Genomic DNA, 12982 nt, shown 5'->3' on the forward strand with positions numbered 1-12982 from the left:
CTAGAAGAGGGAGGGTAAGATTAAGGGATGATACTCAGAAACGTGACTTAGCGCTAAGTGATACTTTCGTATGTATTAGATTTTGACATTCGTGAATTATAGGAATTTTTCTCTTCCGTATGTCAGAAGCATAATATATGAGGTATACTTAAACGTAGCGTAATGATACGAAAGGGAATGCTTAGGTGGCCACGAAGAAGAGAAAATAATGAATGAGAAGAAGAAGAAAGATGAATGAAAAGCGACTTATAAGTAGGATGTATAAGGCAATCTTGGATGATGAAGTCGGGCTGGGCAGGCCGTGTCAGATATACCTGGATTGCACTACCAGCATGCATGGTTAATATTATATGAAAGTAGACGAAGTAAGAGAGAACCCCTTTCGGGAAGAAGGCGTGAATATGGATAAAATACTAAGCGTAAGAGTAACTCTCTCTAATCTAATCCTAAAATTTTGTGCCTTACGCAAACTCTACATTGTCAATTTTTTTAGGTAATTTTTAGTGGCCCGATTTTTTCTTCTGTATGATATAGAATAATACATTATACAGGGCAATCGTATTAAAAGCGAATCTTGAATGCGAAGATAAATTTTGAAACGCTTGTCTCTGACCTATATTTATGACATTTCAGGGTGAAAGCGCAACCGTGAAAACAAAATAAAAAATGTAAATAATAAGGTTAAGTTTATTTATCACAAGAACAATGTGGCGTCGTGTGTGGGGGCTGTGAGCGAATGGGCTTTTCTTTTCTACGGTGAAGAAAAACATCGTGAGGTAACCGACTTAGACCCAAAATATCGACGGCGTGTGTCAGGCGCTGATCACCTACATGCCTATTTAGAAACAAAATATTATCACGAAACCGTAACAGATATCTGTATCGGTAGCACTTGCAAACAACGGTTTGGTTAGGTTTTATTTGACTAGTAGTAGTAGTAGTCGCAAGTATCGACTCTACTATTAGATAATGTCACTGGATCGTTATTGTATATATGAGTGTATTTAAAACAACACATCAATTTACTATCTACCCACGAATACATTTCTAAGTATATAAGAACATGTAAATACACGTTTTAAAATAAGTGGACCGTAAATTCAAATGCAATAAATCGCCGAAATTAAATTCGATATATTGCTATTTGAATTGAAACGTTTGTCATTTCAACGTTTCAAACTAAATAGTCAGTATTTAATGTACTTATGTTTCATGTTTAATATAAAACGACCGCAATTTACACTGAATTGTTTTTGGTTAATTTGACTTAGCAGTGTAAAAGTAATCATGAAGGTTTAATATGTTTGATGTGGCTTTGAAATATAACATGACAGTAAAAGCAATGTAGCGTCGATATTGTATAACAATGAGAGCCTAGCATAGGTAATTGAGCACCTTCGTTTATACTTTCATACTCTTGAAGTATTAGAACATAGATAATGGTAAACTATGGTATACCAAATGTAATAATAATATTAACTAATTTAAGGACGATCAGATTTCGCTGGAAATAGCTCGATCGCTGACACTGTAGATATGAGAAACAATAACTAGTGATTTTAACATTTTGTTTCAAAGGAGTAAACCAAATCGTCATAAAACCTAAAACTTAAACATTTGTGTTTTCGCCTGAAGCTCTATTAGCTGTCAAGAAAATGTAAGCGTTTATTAATTCATTCTGCTTTAGGGTTTGCATGTAAATGTGTAGTTCGCACGGGTTCGTATATGGCATGTATCCCATTGGACTTAAAAGTATGTTTAAAAACACTTACCAAAGAAAATTCAAACAATTCCGCGATATAATTTACGATAATTGACAAACAATTCATAGAAGATTTATTTTAATACAGATACTCTATATACAATATGTTTCAAAGTATTAAATAAAATCGTTAATAGTTTGGCTATGATCTAAAGTGTAACGGCTATTTTTAATTATATCACCAAATGCAAATTAATCATGAGCTGTCTTGTCCAGGTGACGGTCACAGCACAATCACTTGCCCAGGGGCTCACGTTATACCTGGTGTATATAGATGAGTTTGACCGCACCACAGGTTTGCCCGCAGCGTCACCCTTACAACAATTACTGCCCATGGCGGGAGCGCATATCGTTTCGGAGTACGCGATAGTCAGACGCGGACTGTCTTAAAAGCAAGATATTTTTAATAGAGCGACGCCAGCGCCGCTGTTTTTGTTTATTCTCGAATTTTATTAGTAAGTCACGCGTTTACGCTACAGATCCAAAATACAAGTATATAAATAAAGTGATAGTGAAGTTAAATTTATACGCGATTATGCACTACTTAAAATAAAATGATGTTTGAAAAGATTTTTACTTTGATCGCAGTGTCATAGTTTCATAGATCACTACAAGATGGCGCCACATAAATATTCTATAGATCGTCGAAAGATGTCGCTGTAATGCAAAATGGCTTGTAGTCTCATATTTATTTTTGCTTTAAACTGACATCATTTGGAGCTAATTGAGATCCGATACCATTGAGTTCACATGAAATCAGAAATACAAAAGAAAATGATAATAAAGGAAAAGAGAATTTCTTGAGTTATCAGAGAAGGACAATTTTCTTTTTAAAAGAAGCAAAAGATTGAAGAATGGTTGTGATTTACTCGCACTAGAAAGGAACATTGTGGACAGTGAAACAGTCAACGAGAACGCCAAAGAATACTTGTATATAAATTAATTGTGTGTTACACAGTATTGCTAGACTGATGATAGGACAGGGTTAACCTGAGGTTTTCATGGTAATCACAAACATCGTGAGACCGGCAAGTCATGGACCAAAAAGTTATTGCACAGACAACCTACGAGACCTTGATCTTCGTTTACAAAATAAATAATTAGTACCAAGCGCCCAATGTGCGCTTAAAGCATCTTAACCTCTATTTGGATTTAAAAAATGTGAGCACTAAATGTATTCAAAAATTCATTTATGTCTAATTAATATAAAAATAAGCACGATTATAAACAAAGGTTTAAGGCAAGTAATCAGCTGTCGTAGCCGATCACCTAGACAAATATTCACGGAGCTACGCATGACCTTGGAGACTATAGACAACAACATTATTGATTATGATTTCTAAAGACTTGTTGTTTTTGGTAATAATTATTTACAATGTAGAATATATGCTTATGTATCGAATACTGTTGTCTGTATAGCCATAGACCAATAAATAATAGCTGATTTGTTTGGCTTCTCCTTCGGACTAGTAACAAGTACTGAACGTAACAGCAAGTCGTGTATAAATGGGTGGTATCTTTTATAAAGAGTAAGATTTTCATAAACAACGAAACTAGTCCTGATATCCAACATGCAACCTCGATCTAGTTTGAGATGGGATTAAGAATTGTTTAATGATATTACCTTTAATTATTCCATACGAACTGAAAGAGAAGTCTAAAGATTTCAGTACTTATATTATATTGGCAACTTTCTGAACAGTGTGTGTGAACACTTATTGACATTTAAGTGTTCTAGAGAATATCTAGTTCTCCTAATGTTATTTAAAGTAATATTAAGCGTATGTTAGTGTCAAGTGACTACTGGTCGTCCTAGTCGATATTAATACACACTAAAAACAAACAACGCGAGCCGGTGTGCCGGTTATACGACTATACGCTTTATTCTAAACACGCTAAGACGTTGATTGACTTAAGAAGTCATTTCTACTTACCATTCGTATGTGAAGGGTGGTGTTCCTATAGGTAGGGGTAAAGCAATGCAGGCCTCGCTCCCGGGGGCTGCCCGGGTCGTCTGGACTCCAGTTCTTGGGAAGGCAGGTGCTTCCATGACTACGCACGGAGCGCGCGCGCCATACTGCGTTCTTACATCGCCGCCCGTTCACATTCTATAAATAATACCAAAAAATGTAACACTGGTGGCGTATCGTACGCGAATATTTCGCCAATATCTTGTCTTCACATGTGTTATCCAAATGCACATTAATTTGCAACGTGGTTCTGGGTTTTAAATTTTATTCAGGTTAGAAGGCCTCAGTCAGTAGTTGTTGGAGGCGCTGAGTCTACTTTCTACATTGCACGATTTGGTGTTCTCCAAGGATCCCATTTGGGACCATTTAAAATTATAAAGTTATTAACTCTAAGAGCCTCTGCTCTTGTTCAAAGTGATCTTAATGGTTAAGAAGATTGGTGCTTATTAAATGGTATGATCCTCAATGCATGCTAGTACTTTCATATTAAATACACCTAAAAATTGCTTGTTTTCTGCTGCTGCTGCTCGCACCGTTGAAAGAGGTTCAGGAGATTCGTGACTTGGGTGTAATTATTGACAGAATGTAAAAAAAATATTGTAAAACGCTCATATTGAAATATCGCAGTCATATTGAATACGGTACCATTATATGGATCCATTCGGAACGCAACGAATGTACTCAAAGATCATTCTCATACTTGCATTGAATATTACAGAATTGTCTCATAGGCGGATAGAATCCTGAATCAAGCAAATTTCAAATAATTTCACGTTCGTTATGTCCCCATACAAAATGTTAAATGGTATTTTAAAGTTGATGGATTATAACTTATACTGTAGAAAATGTATCATAATAAATAAATAATACATAATTAGAAGCTCTTGTTGCTGGATTGGTTGATGGTAGCGACATAGGACTCCTCATAAGTTCAGGAAGATAGAATAAATTGTTGATGACGAGATATGAATAGCCCTAAGTAAGACATGAACCTTCATTCCTAGGTTCAAAGTTCAAACCATATTCTATTTCTAACATTAGTCTGGAATCTAACCTTTCTACGTCGTCACCAATATTTCTTGTATATACATAATATATCACCAAGTTCTTTTAAGTACCTTTTTATGTAATAGGAGGCAAACGGGCAGGGGACTCACCTGATGTTTAGTGCTACCGCCGTCCATGGCACTCACATTGCAAGGCTCGCAAGTCCGTTGCCGGATTTTTAAGACTCGGTACGCTCTTTTCTTGGAGGAATCGAATTTCGAATTGATTCGGAAATACTTCAGTGCGCAGCTGGTGCCCCATAGTGGTGGTGCGCGGCAAAAACTGCCTTAAGAAACGCTCAGTTGTGGAACCTTCACTGCGTATATTTATTATGACTGGCATGTGTGCATTTAAGTGTAAATATAAATTTAATATAAACGTTGCTATTCAAAATTCAATTTACAAAGCTAAGCAAATATTAATCTCGGTGCTAGTCGTAATATCCGCTTCGTAAAAAGCCGATATTTGGACAGTAGGTTATTAACAAATACTAGGAATACAACAACACACACTATTGGATGGTCCTAATTAAATTGGGTACTCAACCATTCAATTGCAGTTAAATTAATCCTTTTTGGTTCGTATTAAACTTTTGGGCGCATATCTCAACTAAGACTATAGCGAGGCTGAAGACTTATTTCCGCATATCTTTATACCTAGGTAACACTGAAAATGTTTAGAAAATAAAAACGGCTTAATGTAGAAAGTTGCCAATACATTTATTGTTTTTCGAAGTAATCTCCATTCCTCTCTACACATCGTCGCATTCGATGGAACCACTAAGAAAAGCAGTGGGCCCATTCTTCCTTAAGGGTCTCTTCTATGGCATTTTCGTATGCTTTCACCGCATCTTCAGGACTCGTAAAGCGAGTACCTCGTTTTTTATCTTTAGTTCTTGGGAATAAATGATTGTCGCAGGGCGCCAGCTCAGGACTGTATGGCGGATGACTCATTATCTCGACACCTTCCATAGTCAAAAATTCAACAGTCCATTTTGCGGAGTGCGCTTAAGCATTGTCGTGGTGAAGGAGGATCCTGTTTCGAGGGCTGCTCTCGAATTTTTTCCAAGTCAACAGGCAAACAGTGATTGACATACCAGTCTACAGTAACTGTCCTTCCATCTTCTAGCACAACTGTCGCGAAATGTCCTTTACGACCAAAGAATGAGGCAATCATCTTTTTTCCTTGACTTTCTTCACCTTAGTTGGCCGATCCTCGAGAGGAAACACCCACTGAGCTGATTGTCTTTTGGTTTCGGGTTCGTAGCAATATATCCAGCTTTCATCACCTGTGACGATGTCAAATACAGCATTTGAGTCACCGCCGTTGAACTTATCTAACATTCGGCGACACCAGTCCATGCGAAGGTGTTTCTGGTCGTCGGTTAAAGTATGGGGAATCCATCTGGTACAAAGCTTCCTGACGCCTAAATGTTCGTGTAATATTTTTTTAACTTGACTCATACCAATGTCTAGGCTAGGCTTGCCCGTATCTGCTGATAGATCACTCTCTAATCTTCCTCTATCATGCGTCGGACAGCACCGATGTTATCTTCAGTAGTCGCTGTTAAAGGACGTCCCTCACTCATTGAGATTGCTACGCCCACGCTTAAACTCGTTAAACCAATTGTAAATAGAGGCACGAGACGGGGCTTCATTAAGAAATGCTAATCGCAGCCTATCACAGCTTTGTTGTTGAGTAAGCCCACAATGAAAGTCATAATAATTCATTGACCGAATATTATCTCGCGTTAGGTTCATTTTCACGTGTAACAAGAGTTTTAGATTTGCCGCCAATTCACAAAAACAAGTGACAAATGAATGCAATATCAAGGTTACCAAAAAGTTCTAAAATTTAGATTCAAAAAAAGTTTTCTTTAGCAATGTTTCTAACTGGCCAGTTCTTAACATTTTTAGTGTTACCCACGTATTAGTATTGTGGTACCTCGATAAACGTGTTTTGAGAATCCAGCAGCGGATCAAGCAATATTTTGCTTTGAGATTAGAGCAAGATTTGTGATACGAGGAATCGCACACTACTCTAAGTTTCTCTTACCTCAGAAGAAACCTGTCTGTTTGCTTATTTCCCTCGTATTCAAAGCATTTATGATGTTAGGTTCGCGTTTTATGCATTTTGTACATTTATTGTATTATAACATTTATTTTTATAACCATGGGTCCTAGTAATATGATGTCAATTAAAGCGTGAAATCACTTTCTTGTTCAAAAACAACTGAGGTGGTGTTATGGGTTTTGGGGCGGATTAATGGCAATGGGGAAAATTGCTTTGAGATGTCGAAATTTGACATTCGAGCAAGGGGTTACGCAACGAATTACACTCGTATGTCGAGGAACCACTGTACTTCTTTTATTTATTTTCAATACTAGCAGGCCGGCCAAGCGTTGCTGTGGCTAAGGTTTATGTTATATTACATAGGAGCAAACTATTCAAGGGAAACGGTGGGAGAACACCAGTCATGGGGACCACCATGCTTTTTTGGTGGTTATGCCATAAAATTGTAGCTTATGTGAAACGTTGGTACTTTCAACACTGCGCCTTCTGTTAGAATTGTGACTATCAAATAATAAACAAATATTTTGCAATAAAATAATATTGCGGGTATAAATTGAGATGTAAGCTATCCTATCTTTTAAGTTGGATCAAAGTACACACGGTGTGCAAATTTGATTGAAATCGGTTCGGTAGTTTAGGAGTCCATTGCGGACAAACAACGTGACACGTAATTTATATATATTAAGATGTAATGTCTACTTGAGAGAATTATTGCAGGTTGTAATAGCAAGGAGAGACAACTACAATAGTTTGTTAATAGATTTACAGTTTAAATAACAAAACACTTTCATTAAAACTAGTATTTAGTTCAGTTTTGTTGTCTAAGATCAAACAATGATGGAGGAATAGGATATTCTCTTTTATCTTCTATCTTACAATAAAAATATGATTATTTCTTACAATAAAGATGATAAATAAAACAAAATACACGAGGAATTTCTAGACCACGTCTCCTCTCATAAAAAGAAAATCCATGAAGACTAAGCCTCTTATCAAAGAAAAATCAATCAAACTGCACCGTTTTTACTCATCACAGGGAAACAATTTTATATTTAGTTTTCATTTATCATGGATTTAATCAGTCAATAACTGTTGTAAGAAAATTGGTTTGTCAGGTTTTATTGCAATAAGGTGCACAATGTTACTAGATGTAGGTATCTATCGAATAAGTTTTTTACCATTTCCAGTTTAAAATCCAGTCAGATTCTCATAACGCTTCACGCCACAAACACATTTCTGCGTCTATAATAATAAAAAAGCCTATCTCCTTACTTAGTATTTAACTTCCAACTTTGATGGACCACATTAGAATTTATAGTAATACAAATTCTAATTCGACATACATATTCCATGTCATTCACAAAGGTAAGGCAAAATCACGAAATTTTCAAACTACCAAGAAATAAAACCCAGCTCTTTAATGACATTATTTATGAACTTTGTGATATAATCCCTACACCTGTTAAAATCGCAGACAGTCGTCGAAAACGCACCCTCGCATCTTCAATTATCTATAATTTCTAAGCATTACGTATACCCAGCAATACCCTCAATTTTTCACATATTTAAGTAGTTTTAATCCTGTAATTATTATTTCTAGGACGGGCATAATTTCAGTTACGTTTAGGTTCAAAGGCTACAAAAATAATTACTAACATTCGTTCGTTTAGAAATTCAGTAGCTTTTTATTCTAAAATTGGGGTTAATAAAACGAATATATATTCACTTTTATTTATTCCATCTACATTATAATCGACAAAAACATTTAATATAAGAACAATAATTTTATAGAGTATGTATGAGACAATGTATGTTAAGAATCTGTTCTGGAATGTTATGAAAAAAATCATACCGACCGACTTATGAAACTAAATACTGAAATAGTCAAAATCTTCTAATTAAGGGATATTAAATATAAATTTATTAAACAATAGTAATTTCATAGGCCGCTTAAAATATTATAAATAACATTTGCTTAAATCTATTTAATTAATGAAAGGAGACCGATTTTGTAAATTTCTTATCATAAATATTGACGATAACATCGAATATTGGATTTCATTAGCATATAATCGAAATCCTTTCATACATAGGTCTTACTAAAGTTGATATAAAAAAGACTACGTGAATTCGCTATTTATAATTGAACATATTATAAAACAAATTTTGGAATGTATATTTAAAGAATCAAATGACCACTGAAATGTATTTATGTTCTACGTTAAGTGATGACTACCTTCTCGCAGATATACAACTCTAGTGGTTTATACAACGTTCTTAAGTTTTTATGATAACTAAGACCTATTTACATCTCGATTAAAACCTGGTGTTATATAGAAAAAAGTAAATCCTTTGAAAGAAAGAATATATAGACACACAGAAAGGAAAGAAAGGAATAATATTTTGACGTAAACCATACATTAGCATTTGTAGGAATTATGTTCAGTTAACGTACCCATTTAGCTTAATAGACGATCATTAAATTGACTGATTTGTATTCCGTTAGTCTACACTTTAATAAAGGAATTAAATACAATTACAACCCACTTTAACATCAATACATGGTAGTTATTGACTAGATTAACATCGACTAGTTAAAGAGTAGGTACAAATGTCTTTACTGTGAAATTCTTTCATTAAAACATTAAAATGAAAAGGCCGCATAGCGCTATTCCCGAAAGAAGCCCATACAATTCATCATTTAAGTACATTTTTACTTAATCTATACCGGTAACAAAAAAAAGAGAATTTAAAGAGAATTTTTTTTTTTGCACTATACTAATCTTTTATATTTGAAAGTATCAAATAATTATTGCGCGGTAACGGTATTATAAACAAAGATACTATTCGATATTTCGAATATCATTTCCTTTGTTTATATGCACCGTTTTGTTCCGGATTTTTTTTTGTTATTGTTTACAATTCAATCAATACTTCCGCTTTCCTGCCAAAATACCGGGGAAATAGCCTGTGAAAATATTATACAGCAACTGTGTGTGTGCATTGCAAGTTCGATTGCTTTTTTATTAAACACCAATAGAACGAGAAGGTAACGATAAAAATTTTTTACGTCAAAATACAGAAAATATCGTTCTATTTAAATTGATATTGCATACCATTTGTTAAGACTAGAAATTTGTACTACAGATTTGCAATGACAAAAAATATAAAACAAATCGTTTATACAAAATCTCTACATTGTGTTTGAGCTCATGAAATAATAGGTACTTATTTAACCTAAGAAATAGTAAATTTATAGAAATAGTAAAACACTTCAAAAATTTATACTAAGCACAGTCTCTAAATTACAAGTGACTTTTCATGTATAATTTAAAATTAAGATAAAGTAAGTCTGTCTAATATTTACAGAAATCGGGATCTCATCACAAACGGACCGTCCGAATCGTTCCCTAGCAAAGAAAAATAAGTCGTTACAACTTTCATTTACGAACAATAATTTGACTTTATAATAACTCCGTAACTTCAATGGAATTATATTTTCAATATTATTTAAGCACTTTTATCACAAGATTGAATAAAAGTGGTGTGCACCGCTCGCAAATCCATACTACTTTTAGCTAAGATTTAAAAAATCTAATGTGCTTTATACCCTACTACTCCCCCTATAATTAAATCATACACTATAAAAATACCATTCTTATACGAGATACACAACTAATATTTTTCCTAAAAAAATATTTTTATATAAAAATAGCGAAACAGCTCATTTGCTTAATCTTACCGAACAGTCCGATGCTGTTTATATGCGCAGGCAAAGTAATCCAACAAGACAATCCTGCGCACACAACTCAATCCCAAGATTTTAGGAAGGCATTAAAAATTAATTGTCATAAATAAAAAAAAAATAAAGCAATAGCCGATTTCTTAACAATAAGGAAATGTTTATAGTAAAATAATCTTTATTTAAAATAATTAAAATGAGATCTAAACAGACTAGATAATAGTATATGCTGAGTGGAAATGAATTACTTTCTAAATTTCTACTGATACTGACAATACACACATCAAATGTCTAAATAAATAGATAATAATATAAGTTTTGGATACTGTTCTCCAAAACTCTCGACTGAGCAATGTTTAAAAATGTACAAAAAAAAAGTTTTCATCAACTGTACTGAAAAGACAATATCATAATTTTTCTCTTTGACCGGAATTAACAATTTTAATATATCTTCGAAATATTCGTAAGTTATATTCATTATTGTTCTTTAAAATTATCATACAATGAAAAATACCATATGTACCAGTAACCGATCTGGGGGGGTAAGAAAATTAACATCCACGCGACAAAATCCGACTTTTCATTTAACCGATGGCAATAAAAGTTTAGTTAGTTTGTTTTTTTGTTCCTGATAAGTTTCCTTTTCTAAACAATTAAATGTAATACATGTATTTTTGCACTTCTTGCCTTTCTTATGTAATTTAATACTTTTTTTTTTTTCTCACAGTGGTTGCCTGGAAGAGATCGCTGGAAAGCGATAAGGCCGCCAGTTGCTCTCCTTTTTATTTAATTATGTCAATTGTACTATTTTAATGTATATGCAACGAAGTGTCAATAAATAAATAAAATAAATAAATAAATAAAAGGAAACTTCGTTTGGGCTAAGGTGATATCCGCTTCGGCTCAGCCCTGGGTTAGATGCTGATCATTCTCAAGACCCGCTCCCACAAATATCACTTTGTCTTTAGAAAAAAACCCAGTGGCGCTACAACAACAAGAAACGACCACATAGAAAGACCCGTATTGGCCGTATTTATAAACAAGTACGGACGTTTGCCTACAGCGTAGAGCAAATGTTAAACCACTAGCCCGACACTGCTGTATTGTGTTTAGAATATCTATTTTTAAAATCTATAAGTGAATCGTCATGCGCTAATACTGACTGATAGAAAACAAATTCCTTTTAAACTTTGCTCAGTAACTCTAAATCCTATGAATTTCTTAAATCTATACATAATATATCTACTACTACACATCGATCTACGTATAAATAAGTACTTCAAAAATACGCCATAGTCTTGTCGATTGTAATTGGTTTAAGCTCAAGATTCCTTCCGTAGATTTTGGCATATCTTTGGAGTACAAAAACAGGACTTTCCACACTACTAAAGCCTAGGGTCAGTAAATTTATTTTAGTAAGTATTTTCATTTTTGGACCAATGTTTAAAAATTTCAGTGGTCTCTATTTTAAAAGGTCTTTGGTATGTTAGGAAATCTTATATTTTAATCATTAAACAGAACAAAACCCACGTTGTACGGAAAAACGGTCAGGAACCTGAAGCCTGAAAGACCAGCACAAAAAAGAATCGAAGCATAAGTTAACATTTTGGTATTCTATGTTAGAACATAGGCCCCGTATAGGCCCTGACAATTTCTACTAACGCTATCACTATTTTATCATTATATTATACTATTGTGTAAATTCCCGCGAAATCGTGCATCAGGCCACAAAGTACCCATTTTTTTCCAAGACCAAAAGGGATTAAACAAACAAACTCACTAATATCATTTTAAATCTATAAACGGCTACTATATCTTAACATAAAATATTTGAACACCACTACAATTTAATAGATGTAATGGCTTATAAAACTTATTTTTCTTTTCTCTCGTTACAGTGCTATACACAAGAAAGATTAATTCCAAAACTGTATAACTCTTAGATGAACATGTACAACGAATTACAAAAGTTCGGAATATTAATTTAATTTGTTTTTCATTGAAGCATCAGAGAAAATCACAGACAAATTGGCTGTTGTGAAGCAATGCCTATATACAAGCATTTAGATATAACTATATTATGTTTACTTCATGAATCTATTAAAAATTAAATATGTAAAAAAAATTTGGTGATCTTGGACATCAAAAGGTATTGTGAATTACCAGATGTGTACTTGCAATACGTTTGAATAAATACAGCAACATCAACGAACAACTTACTTAATTAAAAGTGAATACTTGATTACGATTAATTTTTAAATGTTTATCAAGAAACCGTTGCAAATGCTTTCAGGAAACCTGAAATTTGTGTGAGCACGAATGCAGAACTTAGTTACCCGTCACTAAACATTTTTAGCAACAGGATTATCTAACAAACGTATTTATATT

At 33.9% G+C, this 12982-nt stretch overlaps 1 protein-coding gene across 5 annotated transcripts in view; it reads right to left on the reverse strand.

Moving 5' to 3' along the window:
* LOC125062751 overlaps positions 1 to 3828 on the reverse strand; it is a 56361-nt gene extending 52533 nt beyond the window's left edge. For 4 of the 5 annotated variants that reach the window (XM_047668865.1, XM_047668869.1, XM_047668867.1 and 1 more), the window contains exon 1: positions 3697 to 3828. In XM_047668865.1, the coding sequence (XP_047524821.1) occupies positions 3697 to 3812 (116 nt within the window). In that variant the 5' untranslated portion in view covers positions 3813 to 3828. Of the gene's footprint in view, positions 1 to 2023; positions 2138 to 3696 lie in introns of those variants that run through there. The other variant, XM_047668866.1, reaches the window with a different exon arrangement.
* Between the last annotated feature and the right edge of the window lie 9154 nt (positions 3829 to 12982).

This window comes from Pieris napi, chromosome Z (assembly GCF_905475465.1).
Source record: "Pieris napi chromosome Z, ilPieNapi1.2, whole genome shotgun sequence".
Classification (NCBI taxonomy): Eukaryota; Metazoa; Arthropoda; class Insecta; order Lepidoptera; family Pieridae; genus Pieris; species Pieris napi.